Source organism: Mytilus edulis, chromosome 7 (assembly GCF_963676685.1).
Source record: "Mytilus edulis chromosome 7, xbMytEdul2.2, whole genome shotgun sequence".
Classification (NCBI taxonomy): domain Eukaryota; kingdom Metazoa; phylum Mollusca; class Bivalvia; order Mytilida; family Mytilidae; genus Mytilus; species Mytilus edulis.
This window is the reverse complement of record NC_092350.1, coordinates 21,982,941-22,005,274: the sequence shown is the minus strand read 5'-3', so window position 1 is coordinate 22,005,274 and position 22,334 is coordinate 21,982,941. Positions and strand designations below refer to the sequence as shown.

The following is a 22,334-nucleotide window of genomic DNA, read 5'->3' as shown; positions in this document are numbered from 1 at the left end:
TAAGAAATCAGCTGTAAAGCAACATTAAGTTATAATGGTACATGCATGTCATCAGATATTAACAACTGCTTGTTTCTGAAGTGTAGGGATATAGAAACTAACAATATTTTGATGTTCAAACATGATAGATTGCTGGTTTTAGTAGTCCTGGCCTGAAATGTATTTGAAATCCAGCAAAATGGTCAAATCTCATAAAAACTTCCTCATTACTATACTTGGTCAATGCTTAATTTAAAAATACTTGACAAAAATAGTATATTTCACATTCTTACATGTCTGTTCATCAACTTGAAACACTTTAATCTTGCAAAAATGAGCTAATATATATTTTGGAACAAAATATGGTCTTACCAAACATACTCCTTTATTAAATAAAGTATATCTGATGTGTTGTTGTACATCGATATGAACCAGCCCAGATTGTAAAAGTTATCATTGAATTTTTAGCAGTCATTATCTCACTAGATTACAATCTCTATTATCAAATCATTTTCCTTATGTATGAAATGTTCCTATATGATAATTGTTTTGCAAGAAGAGGCAATTCAGTCAACAGATCTAACTATCTAAGAGCTATAAAATATCATCATTTGTCATAATGTGGAAATGCATTTAGCTCTTTTTTTACGAAATATCTTTCTATGTAAATGAATGTAGACACTAAACTTTGGCATAAAAAGAATGAAAATTTAATTTGGTTTAATTAATTCATTATTGTATCATAAAATATGTCCATATTTTATATGCTTTATAATAAAGCTATGTTCACATGGATGTGAGTTTTGTTTATACTTGTGTTTACTGAATTTTTTTCAGGTAACATTTTAATACCTTTCATTTCATTTATCATTAGTATTTTTACCAATGTACATTTAGTTATAATTGAACCATTGCATTCGAACCTATATATCAGATTTATTGATGTACAGAATACTGTTTTAGTAAAAATTCCAAAAAAAAATCTTTCTTGTCTTATTGTTATTGTCAAATGGTAACTAATTAACCACCAGAAGGACTGAATATTGAATACAAAAAAACAAGCACCTTGATAACACCAGACCTGTCTTTCAATTTTAATAGATTTGATATAAATATGTATTGGAATCATAAATAGCATAGATAGATTTTAAATGATTTTCATGGTTTTTAATGAAAACAATTTGGTCAGATATTTATTGAATACTTGACTAAGAATAAACATCCTAGTTTTACATAATTAATGAGCAATAAAACATATCTTGTCTATCAGCTTCAACGGGGTAAAATCTAAAGTTTGAATTATATACAAGTTTAAAAGAAACAGTAAAAAAGTTGAAATCGGCTGCAGCAGATCAAGACAATATTCCACCAGAATCTTTAAAGGCCAGCTGAGAACTAATAGCTAACCTTTTTCATAAGATATTCAGTGATATATGGCAGCAAGAAGAAATGCCTTAAGAATGGAGCGAGGTACACCAATCAAATTATCAAAAAAAGTTTAACTAAAAAGAAACATTTTCAGAGGAATCCCAATACTACCAGTGGCAGATAGCAACTGCTGTCATAGTAATAGAACAGTCTTTTAGATTGGACAATTTCCCTACTGATTAAGGCTATAGACTTTGAGAAGGCATCTGACAGCTTTACAGGGAAACCCATTTGAATATCATTGCTGATAGAATACCGCAAACATTCATAATTATTACAAGGAAATCCTATGACAACATGTAATACAGCGTTATATATGAAGGCAAGCTCGGGGAGATATTTGATGTCAAAATGGGAGTAAAACTAGGCTGTATGCTATTACCATCGCTTTTCCCCTTGGCAATAGACTACATCATGACAAGCTCATGAAGGTAAAAGAAAGAGACAACTAAAAGACTTGGATTTTGTGGAAGTGGTATAGCCTTAATATCCACACAAAAACAAAATGCAAGAACGAACATACCTTCTTTCTTCAACATCTACGAAGCTTGAACTCAAACTAAACAAAGAAAACAGAAAAATAATAATGATCAATACAAATAGCAAACATCCATTAAAATAAAGGACACAAACAGAAGAACAAAAAGAGTTTACATATCTCGTAAGCATTGTCAAGGAAGAGGATATGGTACAAAAGCTGATAAATCATATTTAATCAAAAATCAACATAGCCAAAGTCATATTTAGCATTCTAGGAAACGTATGGAGTGCCAAAACAATCTGCAGCACAGAAATGAAATTATTAAACTCCAACATATAATCTGTGCTCTTGATTGAACAGAAAAACGGGGAACAGCTAACACAAATTTGCTGTCAAGACTCATAAAGGTTCATTAACTACTGCACGAGAAGAATCATGAACATCAGATGGTTTAACAAATTAATAAAAATGAAGATCTGAAAAAGAGATGACCACGAACCCATTGACAACCAAACCAAGAAAGGAAAATGGGTATGGATAGGCTACATACTGCGAAAACTAACAAGCAGCATTACACGGCAGACACTAATATGGAACACTCGGGGGAATTAATAACAGAGGAGCACTCAGAAACACCTGGCACTGGGACCCATTTGAAATGAAGCAACAGGGACACAACAATAACACTTTTAAGAAAAACCGGCGCTAAATCGAATTAGATGGAAGGAGTTCTTCAATGACACATGCCCCCAAAAAGAGCCAATGGCATAATTTTGTAAGTAAAAGTATTAGGAAAATTAATAAATTTGAATTTTGATATTGGCTCCGTCGGATAGAAATCGACCTTATGCAAGCAAATATCAATATATATGTTATTTTTTTTGGCTTTAAATAAAATCTCTATCAACAGTCTCTTACTATTTGAAAAATTGAGTTGTGATAAGAACCCTATAAAACAGATCAACATTCATCTTCCATTTCGTATTTGAACATGTTAAATGATCCTAGAACCAATCTAAGTTGTTTACTTGTTTATGTAAATGCGAACTTACATAAGGTCGATCTGACGAAGCTCATTCAAATATATTTTGGCAAAATGTTAGTGTCAGCGAAAAAAAAGAGCATTTAAATTTATTAACAATCCTTTGTTTAAACCAAAATTCTACTGATGATCGTATTTGTTATATTATATTAAATTGAGAATGGAAATGTGTCAAAGAGACAACAACCCGACCATAGAACAGACAACAGCAGAAGGTCACCAATAGGTCTTCAATGCAGCGAGAAACTTCAACAACCGGAGACGTCCTTCAGCTGGCCTCTTAACAAATATATATATATTAGTTCAGTGATAATGGACGTTATACTAAACTCCAAATTATACACACGAAATATAGTTCGTTTCTGTGTGTGTTACATTTTAACGTTGTGTTTCTGTTGTGTCGTAGTTCTCCTCTTATATTTAATGTATTTCCCTCAGTTTTTTGTTTAGTAACCTGGATTTGTTTTTTTTTTTCTCTCAATCGATTTATGAATTTCGAATAGCGGTATACTACTGCTGCCTTTATGTATTTCAGATACAATAGTGTCAGTTTGGTCAAAAAATTGTCAAAGCTGCAATATTTGGTTCAACAGAAATGTAAAGCATAATTACATTTTTAATTAAACATATTTTTACGAACAATATATAACCTCAAATAATTAGGTTCCTGAACATTTTTGACTATTGAACAAAAATAAATTAATGCAAGCCAATATCTCTATAGTTCATATTACGCATTGTTTGTTAATTCAACGTTCTCCACAACGTTTCAAAGTGATATATTTTGTGTATTTGGCTTGATATTTGCTATTGAACAGTTTCCATAATCACTGGGGTAAAGCTGATGACCGTAACTGCATTCACGGTCATCCCAAGATGTCGGATGAAAAATTAGGTCAGTTTCTGTATTGTCTGTTAAGGTGTTTCTATATCATTTTCTTTACAAATCATACATTGAAACGATGTAAATGTATAAAAGAATCACTCGAAAATCACTAATTACTTCTGAGAAATGTGCATGAAACGGGAAATTCGATTTGAAAAAATCGCCAAGATGACCGTAAATCACAATCGAGATGACCGTAACAGAATCAGCGATTCATAACAAGGCTGACCGTAACTGCTTTTAAGATGACCGTAATTTGTAAATGATGACCGTAAGTTTTAAAGGATGACCCTCAATTCTAAGAAATATCCGTATTTATATAACTATCTTTTTGTATCAAATGATTAATCGTATTGGTATACACATATTAATATGAAAGTTTTATCCTAAAGGTAGAAGAAAATAAGACGTGCTTCAAATGCAAAGATTACCATATTTATCTTTTTTACAGTAGAGGGTTCAATTTTTAAAATGAATTTGTCAAAAGACATGCGGTGCACAGCCTTCAACTGCTCGACAAAAGATTTTTTTTTGTTTCTGGGATTCCTTTTAATGACATATAATAAATACACATTTTTAAAAATGCAAAAAAATTGCATGTACACCCATTGATAATATATCGTCTTTCATTTTGTCGTGCAAATAAAATAACAGAAATATTTTGAAAATATCATTCGAATAAACTAGTGAAGGTGAGCTCCAGCAAAGTAGATCCTTAAAATAGTATTGTACGAAAAGCGTATCACAAGGGGGAACGTTGTCAATTTGTATATATACAGAAATGTTATTCATACAGTCAGGATTCTACTTCTTCAAAATTATCTCCCCATTACGCCAGTTCATGCTCACAGTCGTAGAAATGGAAGCCATTGTAGGGATGACGCTCTGCCAATTTTGCTCTTGAAAACTGATAAATTGATCCACATAGCACCATTACGATCGATCGTTATATGTCAGTTATATTTTAAAATACAAATGTATCTACTAGCTAATGAGCATTAGTTAATGATCCTGTCTGCATTCATTCAACTTAAAAATATTGTCTGTTTGGATGTCAGATGGAATTTTTGAAAATTCTTAAGCATTTAAAAAAATTCTAGTTAAATATTTCGTGGAAGGGCAGACTAAACATTTTCAGTGATAAAGCCTAGTTATCACACACACATTGTCATCATCCAAATTAAAAGACTGTCGTCAAGTACTTTTAGAAAAAATAGCTATTCGAACACACCTACTCTGTTTTTGTGATTCATTAGATAGGTATCTCAATTGACCCATATATTTCATCTTTTCGTACTGTCATTTTTTTACGTTATAAAGTCAACCTGTAGCTTTGATATATAATAATGATAGAATCTGAAGCGAGATGCTATATAAAATACTCTTGCTTTGAACGTTTTAAAGACAAAATATACACCCCAAACATGCCCTAACATAAAAAGGTGCACTCGATTTTTCTCTTTTCGATACAATCGTTACCTGTTTTGGGGAATTTTTTCTTGATTCACATAATGGAAGGGCAGACACGAATTTTGTTACTATATCAAACATTACAGTTAACTTTTATCGCTTTCTCGATAAACACAGAGCTTCGATTCTTTTGTTCTATTTCAAAAGTGTTTCCGCCTGCATATATCAAGACAAATTAAGATTTTAATCTGCTTCCTCTGGACCCATACACATGGGCTCGATTACCAAATATTCGTATGTATTATTAATCTTTTTAATGCTCCATTTATTGGCATTATGTTTTTCTGGTCTGTGCGTACGTTCGTCCGTTCGTCTGTTTGTTTGTCCGTTTGTCCAGCTTCAAGTTAAATAAAATTGAAACTTAGTACACATTTTCCCTATGGAATGATCTTTTTAATTCTAATGCCAAATTACAGTATTATCCCATTTTCATAGTCCACTAAACATAGAAAATGATAGTGTAGATGAGGCATCCGTGTACTAGGGACACATTCATGTTTCTTCAAATTTTCGTCGTATCGCTGTAAATTTGTGTTAAAATTTTAACGTCGATATCAATAAATATTTCATTGTTTACGAGAAATATGCAATTTACTATCATTGTTATAAATCCTAAATATGGCCAATTATATTATAGTTTAAAAAAAGAAATTTATGAAACATATTTATATCCGCTAACCGAGCCCCTATTGAGATCGACAAACTCTACAAAAAAACTTTGAATATAATACGGATATTTCTTAGAATTGATGGTCATCCTATAAAAGTTACGGTCGTCCTATATAAATTACAGTCAGCTAGTCTTTACAAATTACGGTCATCCTTTACAAGTTACGGTCATCTTTTTACCAATCACGGTCATCCTTGTTTTATGTTACGGTCATCTTGAAAATATTTTGATTATGATTTACGGTCATCTTAACGATTTTTTCAAATCGAATTTCCCGTTTTATGCACATTTCTCGGAAGTAATTAGTGATTTTCGAGTGATTCTTTTATAAATTTACATCGTTTCAATGTATAATTTGTAAAGAAAATGATATAGAAACACCTTAACAGACATTACAGAAACTGACCTAATTTTTCATCCGACATCTTGGGATGACCGTGAATGCAGTTACGGTCATCAGCTTTACCCCAGTGATAATAGAGCATTTTCTGCCGCCGAGAATAAGTATAACTGTACTTACTAAGACTGATAATTTAAAACTTTTAAAAGTAACTTATCAAGTAGTAGGTCTCAACATTCTTTGTTAGTCAGTTCTAGCTATTTAAAACATGTAACTTGGAGTAGAGTCCTTAAACTATTACGGAGGTTTTTTTTATTTGTGTTTAAGATCTCAATTTTTCGTCCTGTTACATCTGGCCTTGAAGGCATACAACTTTGCTCAGTGCTCGGAGCACAAAAATCATGCTCGAAACCTGAAATCCAGCAATTTGATTGTTTGATTTTCGAGTCTGAGTACAAAAATCATGCTCGAAAGTTTTATGACCGTGAGGCCTGGCTGCGAAACATTGTGGTTGCCTTAGCTTTTCATTACAATGTTTTGAAAATTTTGAACGACATTTATATATATTTATTGCAAAAGTCATTTGTCTGTCTACTAATTGTTCATTTCACTCACATCATATTCCCCTTCTTTCATATTCCATTCCTTAAGTTTGATTTTGAAAAAGGAATAATGGTTACTTCAGGGCGTACGTTTCCATACGTCTTGATTTGAGGGCAAATCTTTGGACTCTTTTTTTTTAATTCAGTAACAAACATTGTTGATATACGTATTCAACATTGTAAAGAACATTTTACTCTTAAAAATAACTACAATAAACTTATTTCTCGTATCAAACATAAACTAAAAGAACTAGCCAAGGAATTTGTTTTTGTCCCGGCCGATAAAGCTGCTAATAATATTATTATTGTTTGACACAATTGTACATTGAGGTTCTACTTTACGTGAGTCTGCATTTATGTATGCCGTCATACGACAAAATTATTTTTATGTCTACCTGTGCGAATTTCAAACGCGCAATTTTACACCAGTAATGAAAACCTTCTATCATTTATGGGTAGACTTTACATAGATAAATTCAGCCGTATAAGAAAAGCAAAATGAGAATGTTAAATTTGATGTATGCCTTTTTGTGCTACTTTGTTACATTTGTTGTTTATGTAGTGATATTAAGATGATAACACAATATTGACTGTTGTACCCCTATTTTTGACATTTTTACTCTTTGAGTATATTTGTTTTGTTCATGCATCGTTGACAATGTAATGTAATTTGATGCGACTGTCATACAAGTGAGAGGTTTAGCTAGCTATAAAACCAGGTTCAATCCACCATTTTCTACATTAGAAAATGCCTGTACCAAGTCAGGAATATGACAGTTGTTATCCATTCGTTTGATGTGTTTGGACTTTTGATTTTGCCTTTTGATTTTTGATTTTCCTTTTTGAATTTTCCTCGGAGTTCAGTATTTTTGTGTTTTTACTTTTTTCTACAAAAAGAAATCACCAATTCACCAACATTCCAACTGACTCCATTTTCAGAAAACGACATCTGTAACAAACATAAACTTTTAGCTACCGCTTTACAAGTAGAACCAAGAACAATGAAAGTCCCAACTATGTATTGGCTTCCGAAACTACACAAAACACCTTACAAATATTGATTTATTTCGTCTTCAAGCCATTGTTCCACTACTAAATTATCTATTCTTCTTACTAGTACACTTGGTACAATCAAAAACCTGATAATAAATTGTTCAAATAAAACCTTCTAAAATAGTGGAATTAATCACTTTTGGAGTGTCAAAAACTCGTTGGAAGTACTTGATAAGTTGCATGCTTATATTGGTGATTTTGAATCTGTTCAAAGTTTTGATTTTTCAACCCTATATACCACATTGCCTCACATTCTCATTAAGAAAAAAATCACACACCTAATTAAATGGGCATTTAAAAAGTCAGAATATATATGTGACGTTCCCTTGTCACCATCTTACGGAGTTTATATATCTCAACTTGTACGATTCGCTCGTGTATGTAACAATGTTTTAGATTTTAACGAGAGAAATTTATGTATTACTGAAAAATTATTACACCAGGGTTTTCGATATCACAAACTAGTCAAAACATTTACTAAATTTTATCATCGGTATAAGGACATCATTCGTAAATATAGCTCAACATGCAGACTTCTTATACGTTCAGGTATTTCACATCCAATATTTTATGGAAATATTCTTTATAAAGCACAAAAATGTCAGTATTCACCTCAGAAGCTAACAAAACCTTTAAATAGACTTATTAAGAAGGGATAAAGTTACGATACTGTTGTCAGGTCATTAAAGATTGCATATTTTGGCGTTAATTTTGATTCACGTATAGGGTCTTTGCATCGGAACTAAACACATTTATTCTTAATAAACCAGTTGTTGGCATGACACGGGTTATGTTCTTCTCATATATGTTATGATGGTATAATACTAAACCCCTAACGGGAAGGATTGTGCCTGATATTCATATGATGAAGACATAATTTTTCAATCAGTTTAATTGAGGTCCGGAGCTGGCATGTCAGTTAACTGCTAGTAGTCTGATGTTATTTATGTATTATTGTCATTTTGTTTATTTTCTTTGGTTACATCTTCTGACATCCGACTCGGACTTCTCTTGAACTGAATTTTAATGTGCGTATTGTTATGCGTTTACTTTTCTGCATTGGCTAGAGGTATAGGGGGAGGGTTGAGATCTCACAAACATGTTTAACCCCGCCGCATTTTTGCGCCTGTCCCAAGTCAGGAGCCTCTGGCCTTTGTTAGTCTTGTATCATTTTAACTTTTAGTTTCTTGTGTACAATTTGGAGTTTAGTATGGTGTTCATTATCACTGAACCAGTATATATTTGTTTAGGGGTCAGCTGAAGGACGCCTCCGGGTGCGAGAATTTCTCGTTGCATTTAAGACCTGTTGGTGACCTTCTGCTGTTGTCTGCTCTATGGTCGAGTTGTTGTCTCTTTGGCACATTCCCCATTTCCCTTCTCAATTTTATCAGTATTGAATCTTGTGTAGAAGATTCGCGCGTTTGAAGTAACATATAAAGTCTGGTATCTTTGATGATTTTTATATACTCTATTTTTATCAAGTTTTAATCGTTTCATTATATATCATCATCTCTAAAACTGCATTTAAGCCACCCAATTTCATAGCGTAAGCTTTGACGAGTTATTATTGACCAAACGTCCAAGCGGTTTCATATTACAAAACATTTGTTGTTGTACATATAAAACGTTATAAATTAGGATAACAGTAGATTACTCTTGGAAGATGTGTGCATCCTTTTTCGTAAAAAAAACTACAATCTTAGTAAGTTTAGAATGTATTTTTCATCCAACTATCTGCCTATACCCGCAATCAATTAATTCTTTCTATCTGCAATTACTTGTTATTATAGCGCTATATAATGATAGCTACTCTGCTCCATTTGTTGCTTTGAGATAACCCAACCCATAATAAACAAAACCCAAACAAACCAAGAAATGATGATGGCGAATAAAAAGAATCACCAGCACTAACAGTAACAAATTTAATAGAAATATACAAAATGTAACACAATTAATAACAAATTAACGAGAAAGTTGTAATAAATAGAAATCACAGACATTAAAGATTAAACAAAACACTGACATTTTCAAAATTTTCTTCCTTTGACCATTCTGGAAATTACAGTGATAGCCACTTGTAGAATGTTAATTTGCACTCAATTTAAATACCAAAATAGATCATGAGGCAATTTCTCTACTTTCTGATGAAACATGGTGGTAGAAATAACGTTATCATATTTTATAGTTATTTCCATAAGGTTCTAAAATGTTTTCAGAACATAATCACCAACTAATAGTCAATGGCTAGAAAATTCATATTATCACTGGAATTTCTTTTGCTTTCCTGGTAACTGATTGTCTTATTGTACTTCACCCAACCCTGACTTCATGTACTTGTAACACGAACTGGTCTGTCGTTGTTATGGCAATCAACCGGGATGATTGCTTCGACTGGGTTGTCGATCGTTCACAGAAGGTAGTATTTAACTTTTGATATTTCACTCTTCAGTGGTTTCATTCTCACTTAAGAAACGGGTCTATAATGTTATCTAATGACCTATTCACAATAGTTTTATCATTATGAGAATTGGAATTAATAACTACTTTTGAGGTAGATTTTGCTTTGGTTTCAGGCAAAGCAATGTTCAATAAGTTAAAATTTCGCAATTCCTCCTCTAGTTTCGATTTTGAAAAAGATAATGGTTCTGTTACGACGGTATTGTTAGAACTAATATTTGACGTACTGATTGTTTCTAATGAATCGTTTGTAGCAATAGCTCCTCCTTCAACAACCACTCGTGGAATTTCTCGCATATTGAAAAATCCATTCGATGGTCTTAGATGTTCATGATTTGAACCTTGAAAATATGAACTATGATGGTTATGTGAAGGCACCTGGTTATACTGATTATTCTGTGAGCCATCAGTTCTCGCCAGGAGATGTAATGTTCGCATTATCAAATTTCTGAAAGATGTCAAATCACCAGGATTCATAGAAGAAAATGATGACTGTAAAGACCCGAGACGTTGATGGTCAGGCAAAGTGATGGATGGATCTGGTCCAGGTGCTTGCATACCAAATGTATTAGAATCTGACTGATATCCAAATTTGTTAGAATCGCTCTGAACTCCATACTGGTTAGAATCGGTCTGGGGACCATATGTGTTAGAATCTGATTGGAACTGATTCTGGTCATATTGTTGCTGATGATGTTGCGGGGCTGTAAGATGATTTGCAGTTTTTCCTGGCCCTGACATACCACTATGCATGTTATTATGTGTGGAAAATATTCTAAATTTATCATTGGTATTTCCACGATTCCTGGGTATTTGATTTGCAACGTTAAAATTTCTAACGACTGGAGAAGCTGAAAACACGTGCTGACTTGAACTCCTTGGACTTCCGAATCCACCTTGACGCCCTCTGGCGGAAAAGGTATTTGGTAAAACTCGTTGCATGTGCTGTGTTACAGGAATAGACAAAACATTTGGCGCCCTTCGTCTAGTATTTACTCCAGGAAGGGTAAAGGTATTCAACCCATATTGTTTACATGATTCACAGCAAAACTGTCGATAATATTTATCCGTACATTTAGATGGATCCGAAGAAATCATATTGGAACACGAATAGTAGGCTGCAAAGGATCGTAGGGAATCTCCGTGTATACATGATTCTGAAAGAAAAAAATAAAAGACTTTATTATACAAGAAGAAGCCTAAAACACTAAGAATATTATTTAGATTTTTTAATACATTAAAGTCTACATTAGTTTAAACTTAATGTGTTTTAATGCAGATAAAAAAAATATCTATTCAACAAATATTTTTGCGTTACAGTAAATGTCTCGTTTTTTTTTATCTGTAGTTGCTGTCTCATTGACGTAAACGAACGAGGCGAGGCACCAGATGCTGGTAAAGACTAATGCATACATGTTCAACTTATTTTTAATATTTTAAAAGGTACAGAATATTTGTTGATCGGGTCTTAAATATCTAAACTGTAGTTGTATTGCTAATCGTCCGTATTTGATATCTCCTCCTTTCAGGACATGTTGTCCATTTTTTCTTCATTTTAGCTAATAGAACCTTAGAATGGTGCAAACCAATCAGAATCGATATTTTCTGAATTTTAAATTTTAAGATGGCGAAAATATCGAATAGACTAACAGCTTTCACCTTTTTGGAATATGTGTGAAGCGATATTAATCATAAGTAGCACACAATCTTTAAAGCTGTATAAAAGGTCTGATTTTGCGCTCATATTCAATTATACGTAAAGCTGGGATTGTAAATTACTGAACCATTTTTAATTTTGCCGTTAATTTTTATCGAGTTATAGAAACAGTAGCAACAGCGAAGTTTCAAGTATTTTAACATACCATCTTTTGCCGGAGCTTTTTGGTCATAAATGCATTCACCATTAACACACCACTGAAAAAGAAAACAACATTATTTTAATAAATACTTAGTATGAAATTATAAACTTTCACAATTAATTTTTATTGGTAGATCGTGGTAACATGATATCATATGCATACGATTAATTGGAATGAAAAACATTAAAGGATACATTTATATAGACAAATATGATATACTTGTATAAGTATATCTTTGGTTTTCCCACTCAAACATACCAAGTTGACTCAATTGCGTCGTTCGCTTTACCTTGTCCAAATCAATCCTAGTCTTTATTATTTTGTTAATTTAAAAAAGTAAAAGCGCAACTTCAATTCAGATCAAAACCTGTTACTAATTTATATACATGTATTGGACGTAATATGGCAATCAAATTTTACAATTATATAAAAATTAGAATAATTTATTCACTGGTAACCATTAATCAATTATGTTGTGATCGTAACATTTTAGTTATCATATAAATGGGATCAGGGATATTTTCACGTCTCTGTTGAGTGACACATGGAAAAATTAATTGTATCACTTCCATATCAATTTGAATTTCATTTATATTTTAAGAAAGAAATAGCTCAAGTTTTTCTTTCGTATAAGGAAATATTGACTAAATCAATTTGTCAGTTCCATTCCCATTAGTTTTTGATAATCAATTATATTATAGCCATCACTGGCTTTATCCGAAACAGATAGATAATAGAAAGCAGTTGTCTATAAACTTTGTACTTTTGGGCATAGCATCCTAAAATGTGACAAGCTAAATGGAACCCATATTATTCATTTTATGAGTTGATAATCTGAATATGATATTTCCATGGTCAGATATATATTTTAAATGCAATTGCACCAACAATAGATAAGAACACCGAATTGTATTTTGATATACGATAAATACCTTTTTATTGCCGCATGACGTTCCTCGTGCTGCATTGTACAGATTATAACTGGTTGACGATTTGTTACTTTTACATGCCATATGTGTGCATACATCTTTGAATAACCCAAGATTGCCTCCCTAAAATAAATAAAAGCAAGAACTTTTAAAACATAATGCAATTAGAGACACTCTGCGTCAAGACAAAGAATATGTAATTGCTTTACAGTGTATACCTCAAATTAGATTATATAATTTGGACATGAATAATAACAACTTCAATGTTAACTGATAATTTGCGAAAAATAATAAACAAAATGCAACTATAATAAACAAAATGATAATAGCTAATATGGCAAGCATTAATAAAGACTTGAACAATTATAATTAAATATACGTACCCATCCATAGAAAGAGTCGTCGCCAAGTTTCATTTGACATTGCTTGTTTGGGCTGAATAATTGACCAGTTGCTACACTTGTTAATCCTGCAAACTCTCTTGGATCGTAGTATGATTTTCGCACAGATAGACAGTTGAGTCCCTGGTTACTTCTGTAGAAAGAAATGGTGAATTATAGCAAAACAATGACAGAGATCGATTTTTTTTAGTTTCATTTTGTTATATTACTTTAATTTTGATTGATAAAACTTTGGAATTTTAGCATCCCTTCACACTCTGTAGATATCCTCTTATGTTTGCCCATGTGGGAATGTTCCGATAGATAAGGATAATACTGCTGAACAGAAAGGTACAGAACATAATTGCTTTGTACTTGTGTTTTTATACGACACCTGCTTGTTCGTATTTGTAAATTGAGTCGGATAAGTTGTTACACAATTATAAGATTTATCAATGATAGATATCCGTTTAGTTTATGAAGATGACACTAATATATTTAATAATCTCCTTTAATTAAGTGTACTAATATATCAAGATTGAATATGCATAGTAATCAGAAATATAAAGGCAACAGTAGTATACCGCTGTTCGAAAGTCATTAATTGATTGAAAGAAAACAAATCCAGGTTACAAACTAAAACCGAGGGAAACACATAATCTATAAGAGGAAAACAACGACACAACAGAAAATGCAACATAAAACCAAACGACAATGCAACACACACAGAAACGAACTATAAGATAACAACTTGCATTTTCCTGACTTGGTTCATGACATTTTTAAGAAAACAATATAATATCTTACAATGTTTGCAATCTGTCTAGAAAGTAACTCTTTGAGCATTCAGAAAAACGAAATGGGTTGAGTCTGGTTTGCTTTGTTACATCGCCACCACCAATCGATGTCATAATATACTTGTTTTGTGGAGTACAGATATTTCTATCTCCGTCATGTCTAGCTCCCAGACTGAAATAAAGTACAAAAGAAATGAAATTAAAGCCAAAATATAATATGGCAATTTTATTAAAAGATATGATACTGTAATATTTTGCTTTTACTAAGTTGCAATCTTTCTTTATTGAAACTGAATGAAATAAGTTGACAAAGGGAAAATAATCAATAGCAATTCAAAATATGAAAAACAAAGGATATCGTCAACAGATTAAGATAGATAAAATGCACTCACCTATGACCTAATTCATGAGTAGCTGTTATAATACAATCGAATCCACCTTTGTCTTCTATAATGGAAACGCTATCTTGTCTACACACTGAATCGAGACTGGCAAATCCTAAATATAAAAGAAAATATCTTGAATATAGTATAATCAGATTATAGAGGAAAGGCAATCTATATCTTTACTACATTGCTGAAATTGTGTTTTTTAACGAATACTATATGGAAAGACTCAAGAATACAAATGAAGCAGATTAAATGACCCAATCTTGAAGTATTTTAATACAATAAAATTTTACGAAAAGTACAAAAATACAAAAAAATACTTACCAGTAACAGAATAATCACGTGATACTTTGGTGTAAAGGTCTCTCCTACAAGATAGAAAACACCATGATATTAAAGTACAAAAATGACAAAATAATGTAGATTAAGAAAAAAAGAAGTAGAGTAAAACAAAACCAACCGAAACAAAATACACATCAGAAACAATAAATGAGCAATACAAACTCGCCAAATGAATTTAATATATGTTTGGTTCACTTTTTGTATCGTGATGTTGATAAATGTAAAATGTATTTTTTGGTGAAAAATTTGATCTTCCATCTGCAAAGACATGTTTTGCTGGTTTCGGTCTCCTTTGTTTTATTTTAGCCATTTACTCCATAGGTTGTTCTTATATTTTATAACAAATCGGGAATACGATTCTATATCAGATTAATTTTCAAATATTTAACTTTAAGTAGAAAACGATTTCAAATAGACAATCACTTACCCCGTGAAAATCATTAAATGGTCATGTGGAGGTAGTTCTGACGTCATCATTTTCCTCCATTCAATGGCTCTATACATGGCATCTTCAACGGCGGCCTCTGCTGGATCATTCCATATGTTTACCACCTGGTTCTAGATCCAAAAAATAAAAATTACTTAAAAGCAAGGTGACATACGGTTTTATATTTTTAAATATATGAAAAGAAAAAAAGAAGGATTTATCTTTTCTACTTTTATTAAAAACTGGGTTGTCTATTCACTTCTTCAAAAAAATTAATTATGAGACAGACAAAATAATTTTTTCTTGGTTATTTTCATTTTCATTTCATTTCATTTTACTTCAATGGAAAAAATATAAACTTACATCATCGATTAGATATCCAGAAACAACAATTCGGATTTCATATACTGGATGTCGGATATTTCTGTAACGAATGTCCATCTGGAAAACAAAAATAATATGCTATAAATAAAAGTTGTTCTTTTGGAGTTTTCTTTTTTAAATACCAAATTAATAATTTTGAGTGTAAAAGATTTCAGTAATATTTTCAGTTGATAAATCTCTAAAAGACGCAGTATTACCAAACATTATTTTCCAGTGTTCTCAGATCGTAAATGGTTTTTTTGGTCATGAATTTATATAGAAAAGTATAAATTCGTGTAAAAATAAAAATAGGAAACTACTTACGGCGTTTACAACATGAGCATAATATTGTCGAATCAATGCTTTAGCGTCTGTTTCTTTTTGGGAATGCGTATAACCTTTACTCATAGAGTAAAACCTAAAAATAAATATATCAAAAAGTTAGCAAACATTTGTTAAGTTAAGTTTATAGTTTAAAGGGGTTCAATATCAAACATCTTAAAATGGTATTAAAACACAAGTTATATAGGTACGAACATACAATTTAATATTGGTATTGAAAGTATTTCGTTTTTTTCTTGTTGAACTATGTTCTTAGAATGTACTGTTATCTTTTGGATTTAAACCCACATCTTGTCTTACTTTATATAGAATTGCATCTTAAACAATAGCGTATTTGATTGACAACACCTAATAGATTCACTACCTTCTATATATGACATCATCTACTAGAACAAGTAGTCCAACTGCATATGTATTAAAGGAGCCGGAGGTCTGTCCATGTTGTCCCATTCCTATGGTCTGATGACCAGTGAAAGAAGATCCAGCGGCATTATTAATAACTCGAAATCTTTTTCTCATTGCAAAATGTTCAAATTCCGTCTGTTGTTCCTCATTTTGAAACGCTGTAGTAACAGCTGCAATTTCTTGATCCTCTATTAAAAAGTAAGAATAAAACATTTTTAAATTTTATTTATTTTATAATTTTCATTGATTGGTATTACTAAGAAGAATATTACTAAATACATGCAGCTCTGTTTCGATACAAGTGGAACATAATGTCCAATATATTCAAATGTTATTTAATACTATAGTATGAATATGGAAATATAGAAGAAAATATGATAATTTGAAAGAAGACAAAAAATATAGTTTAGGAAAAAGAAACGTCTTTTTTTGGTATCCAGTTATTTCATTTCAAATTGAACGTGTATGATCACTAGGGACAAAATCTAATGCGCACTTGAAACAATCTAACATCATGAACATAACATATATGATTTTGAGTTGCCATAAAATGTCATCAAAAACCAATTATTTACATTGAAGGCAAAGGTAAAGATCGGAAGTAATTTGCAATATACTCGATCGTGCTCAGACTATGAACACACGTGCAATTATTAGCTGTAAAATTATTTTAAAAAAATCCAAATAAACAGTACCTCCAGCTATGCAAGTTTTCCCTTCTGTTTCTGGTTGTTTTCTGTTGTATACATTATACACATAATTTCTGTTAAAACCAGTATTTGCCATATCACTGTTAGGTTTTATGTCGAAATCCGTACCATTTAGGTTGATTGATCCTAACTGAAAGATAATAAATTTCTAATGTTATCAAAATTTGAATATGAATAGGTATTAAAATGCTTGTTGTGTTGATTATCGAAGATTTAATTGTAAAACAAGTTAAGATGCGCAACGTATGCCTAGATATTCAAATTAATTGGTCACATGTATCATATTTGACAACATTTTGATCTATTTCAGTCATCCCAAGTAATGTTTTCCAACAAAAATTTTAGACCACAAGTTGCATTTACAAATTTAGAGTTTTCTTCAGGCGTCGAGTAGACGAACTAACAGCAAAGAAAAACTAACATTAAATCATTAAGAACTTAAACAGGGTAAGTAAAATGAATGCTCACAATATAAGGTTTACACATTCCATATTCCAATCCCTCACACGTTACAGTAAAAGACGCCAGAGAATCAGGAGACTGGTATAATCCAACATTCTGAAATATTATATACATCTATTAGCCCTATGTAAGTAAATATCGAAACACGTTTTTCCCATCTAATACATTTAAAATAGGTTTCATTCATTGTATAACTAATCCCGTTGCATCCTTTGAAACGACGTGTTACCTGATTTTAAATTCTCATGAGCATCAGAAAAACACTAATATTCACCCTAGTTTGGTTAGTGTCGCTAAATATATGCATACATGTTAAGTTATCTGTTCTTTGTCATGTTTGACTTTTTGTCTGTGTTGCTATCTATCTTATATTTCTATTGGCTTTAAGGTATCTTATCATTTTTCATTATGAAAAATGTACACCTTGTACATTATATCTATCCTACCAGCTTAATATTTTAATCATTTGCATATATGAAACAGCCTAAACATTCATTTAGCATTTAGCAAGTTATAAAAATAACATTAAAAATAGGTTGCAAAAAGTCCGGGGAAATTTTTTGGTGCTTTATATGCCCTTTTGGAGTTGAAGATAAAATATTTATAATATATTGATTTTTGCAACGTAGCAAAATCTCGGACACAATTGATAAAAAATACTGGACATATAATCTGTATCAATAGGAACATTTTTGTGCATGAGATTAACATGACAATAAAGAGGCTGTTTTGGGGGAATTTGTAAAATGAACTTCAGCAAGTACCTTAAAAGACATTCAGTAACTAAATCATGTTGAACACAGGTGGCCAATAATTAATTAAATAAATCACATTTACAAGTTGAAGTGTAACAATAAATTCATCAAGTCATTGTACGACCTGTAAAGCTTAAATCAGAAGTCAGTGTTATTATAACCGCAAACTCATATATTACACAAAATTTTATGCATCAGTCAAACTTAAAAGCGAAAAAGGGCGGATATCGACATAATTATGTTATGTCTGTCATGGTGATGAAGGTGATTGACGGTTAAACACGTTTTTTAAAAGTAAAAGCAATCGAAGCAGTCAAACGTTATAAAGCTTTTTCCAGGGTAAATGAGTACATTTGTGAATAAACGTTATTTTATACATCTATTAAAGTAGTAAGTGTCCGCTGTAACAAGCGATATCCAAGAAAAAAGAAAAAAAACTCAAAAGAATAACGAACATTCTGATGTTTAACATTCATATACTAGTATATCATTAATACGAATTCAGAGTAAATACACTTTGAAAAAAATCGAATACTGCATATGATAAAACTAAAGTTTAATTTTGTAGCGAGTACTTACTATGATAGATTGCAATTAGGGCAAGGGTAAACTACTACAAATTATTAAAAAGTACAAAAAATAACCATATAGAATAAGCTACCTGTTCTATGGCAATATTTTCTTTCACAATAGTTTTTTGACCGTCCGAATTTTCTCTGACGACATATACTGCTTTGGATTCTAGATCGTCATCGTTTAACTCGAGCCGCATTGCATGTGGACCGTCTTCATCTGACAATAGGTCTAATTTAATATCTAGTGTTTCAGGCATTTCATTTTCTAAATGCTGGTCATTATCTGATACCACTTGTGTTACTACTGCTATGCCATGTTGGGTCCCAAAACCTATCATCAAATCAGATAGAATATTATAAGAAATGAAAATGTATCTCAAGTAATAAATGAACAGACGTTAACAATTGAAGAGTAAGCATGCGTTTTTTTATTACAGATTTATTCAAGACTCTTAATATAAAATTTATTTGTTGCTATCATATATAAATAGGACCTTGACGTATTTGTAAGCAAAGTACAGTTGCCCCCCAAAAAATATTAAACATATCATTTCATTATATCACTATTGTGTACTTTTTTCAATTCAAGAACATGCTAAGTTGACGCTTTTTAAATAGGCTCTTACAGGCTTAGATATATAGGACTTCCCAGTCGAACGGCATCTTATTTACCAGTTATTAATTTGGAACTTGATATATTGAGTGTTCTTTTCCATATAAAAGGTTTATATCAATAAAAGTTACATGTCATCTTTATATACATTTATATACTAATGCAAATGTAAAATCATTTAGTAGTCAAAAGGTTTATGTCTTAAGCATATTAAACGATGCATTAACCTAATTCGTTGTATGTAAATATATATGAAAATAAAACGTTCAGTATGTAGAAGTATGATTTTTTATAAAAAAAACTATCAGAAAAATGGAACATAATTATTTGATATAATAGTAAAATAAAATATAACTTACCTTCAAAATCTGAAGAGCTAACGATGGCAGAATAAAATCCAAATAAAATAATGTAATCTAGCATTGTCATTCCTTGACACCAAAAACGGTTGTATCGATAGTCGTCTTTTATTGTGAATCACCAATGAACAAAACTCATAAATCTTTTATATTTCAAGAATGTCTGATTATAAATGGATTATTAAAACAGTCTGCCAAATTTAGGTTAGAATAAATATAGAATAAATAATATAGTCCCAAATCAGAAACGTGCCACAGTTTGTGTGCAGACTAAAATCAAGAACTGAATATCGATTTGAATTGTTATATAAATGTATATATATACATATATATAGTGTTGAATTGTAACACCCACGTGCTCCAATCAAATGTTAAGATATTTTATTCAAATGCTGTAAATACTTCCTCACTATATAATATAATTCATTTAGTCTTATGTACATTTATGATTTACCTTAATGAGACAAACAATTAAAGCATCATTCAAAATATTAATTTATGCTATACGTGCTACATTTTTTCAATTCTACAAAATACACGTTATAGTTCCCTTCCTGTAATAAGTTATAAATGTTGTTATCATGTAAACAAAATAATAATTAGGCGATGAGCAAATGCTTCCGTGATTTTTACATTCATATCTGTTTCCAAGGATTTTTATCAAAGTTTCACTGATATTTCAATTTTATCTAGGCGATGAGCAAATGCTTCCGTGACTTTTAAATTTATGTCTGTTTTCAAGGATTTTTATCAAAGTTTCACTGATATTTCTATTTTATATTTTGCATATGCAATTCTAGGAATCAGAGGTTAAAGTGATCTTTAAATCTCTGAAATTCTTTAAGAAGATAATAATCAAGGTAAGGAAAAAGAAAAGAAAAACTGAGGAAACCGCATAAAGAGGATCCATCCCGGGTGTGTCGACAGTCATGCATGCATCAACCGACATGACATTATGTACTCGTTGAAATGTCAATATCGGGATTTATTTTAGAACATATATAGACTGAATAGTATGAAATTAATACTAACACGACATAGAGCCATGTAAATGATTATATGTAATACCTATCATTTGACTACTATGTTAATACATAGTAAACATTGTAATGAAGTCTTTTGAACATAAAACAAACAGCTACTAACAACATGATGTCTGAATGGTCATTAATTAGATATTCAATGAACGAAATGAAACAATAATGTTCTAAAGGAATTCTTTGTCTTAATAATAATTTCATTTAACTTGCATATTAAGTGGCTTCTGCCTAGTTGTCTCTAATACCTAACATAAACCTTTTAATGTTTGTTGTATATGAACTTCGTTTTTGATCATGTTGTTACTTGGTCATTTTTGTAGTGATTATTTGATTACCAGATAAAATAATTCTTGATAATTGATAATGTGATAATCAAGGAGTCTATAAATATTTGATTATTTGATTACCTTATTAAAAAATAAAGGAGTAGGTCCGGTAAGGATCAATTTTGGCCTCAAATTTCAAGTTCATCTGACGAATGAATTTGATCTCTTTTTAAACACTTAAGTGTCTATTTCATTTGAATCAATTAGTTTATGTGAAAGATTTTAACTGATTTCGTCATTGAAAACGACCCGATTCAAGCTCAAATATGAAAAATCTACCAAATATGTCGAAAAATGTCACTTTTTAGATAGTTTTTGTTAAAAATGAAAGTGGCCGCATCCGTGTTCATCCAAAATCTTTATATATGTTATGTATTATCATAAAATACAACTTACATTTCAATATTAAGGATGAACACGAATGCGGCCACTTTCGTTTTACACGAAAACCGTCAAAAATTTAGCTAAAATGATAGAATTGTGAAGATTTCAGTAATTTAGCGTGACTTAATGGTGCTAGTACTCGATATATGTGCATTGTATTGCCAAAAACAACCAATATTTATGTAGCAGAAGCATTCTAATGTCCAATATATATTTAAAAGTTTACATTTTAACAATTTTGTAAAACTGCTATATTTTGGCGCCAAAAAGGGGTCTTACCGGACCTACTCCTTTAATGATAATGTGATAAAATTGGCAAAATAATGTGATTATGTGATTACTTGGACACCACCATAAGGGGGCCTCTTATATTATGGTCATATATTATGTTGAAAACCATTTTCGGTTTAGACCTTATTGACAACTATTCTGACCTCGATGGCAAACAGTTCTTGTTGATATTGTCAGT

General features: G+C 31.2%; 1 protein-coding gene across 1 annotated transcript; it reads right to left on the bottom strand.

Moving 5' to 3' along the window:
- Nucleotides 1-9,859: 9,859 nt before the first annotated feature.
- LOC139481037 (uncharacterized) lies at nucleotides 9,860-20,412 on the bottom strand. Its single transcript, XM_071264072.1, has 15 exons — nucleotides 20,116-20,412; nucleotides 19,230-19,474; nucleotides 17,820-17,909; nucleotides 17,337-17,481; nucleotides 16,601-16,829; nucleotides 16,219-16,312; nucleotides 15,895-15,972; nucleotides 15,532-15,662; nucleotides 15,087-15,130; nucleotides 14,766-14,871; nucleotides 14,384-14,545; nucleotides 13,580-13,730; nucleotides 13,200-13,319; nucleotides 12,271-12,322; nucleotides 9,860-11,565 (listed from the first exon to the last, which is right to left on the bottom strand). Exons 1-15 carry the CDS (start codon nucleotides 20,183-20,185, stop codon nucleotides 10,412-10,414), a joined length of 2,871 nt encoding a protein of 956 aa, XP_071120173.1. The 5' UTR covers nucleotides 20,186-20,412; the 3' UTR covers nucleotides 9,860-10,411.
- Nucleotides 20,413-22,334: the final 1,922 nt, after the last annotated feature.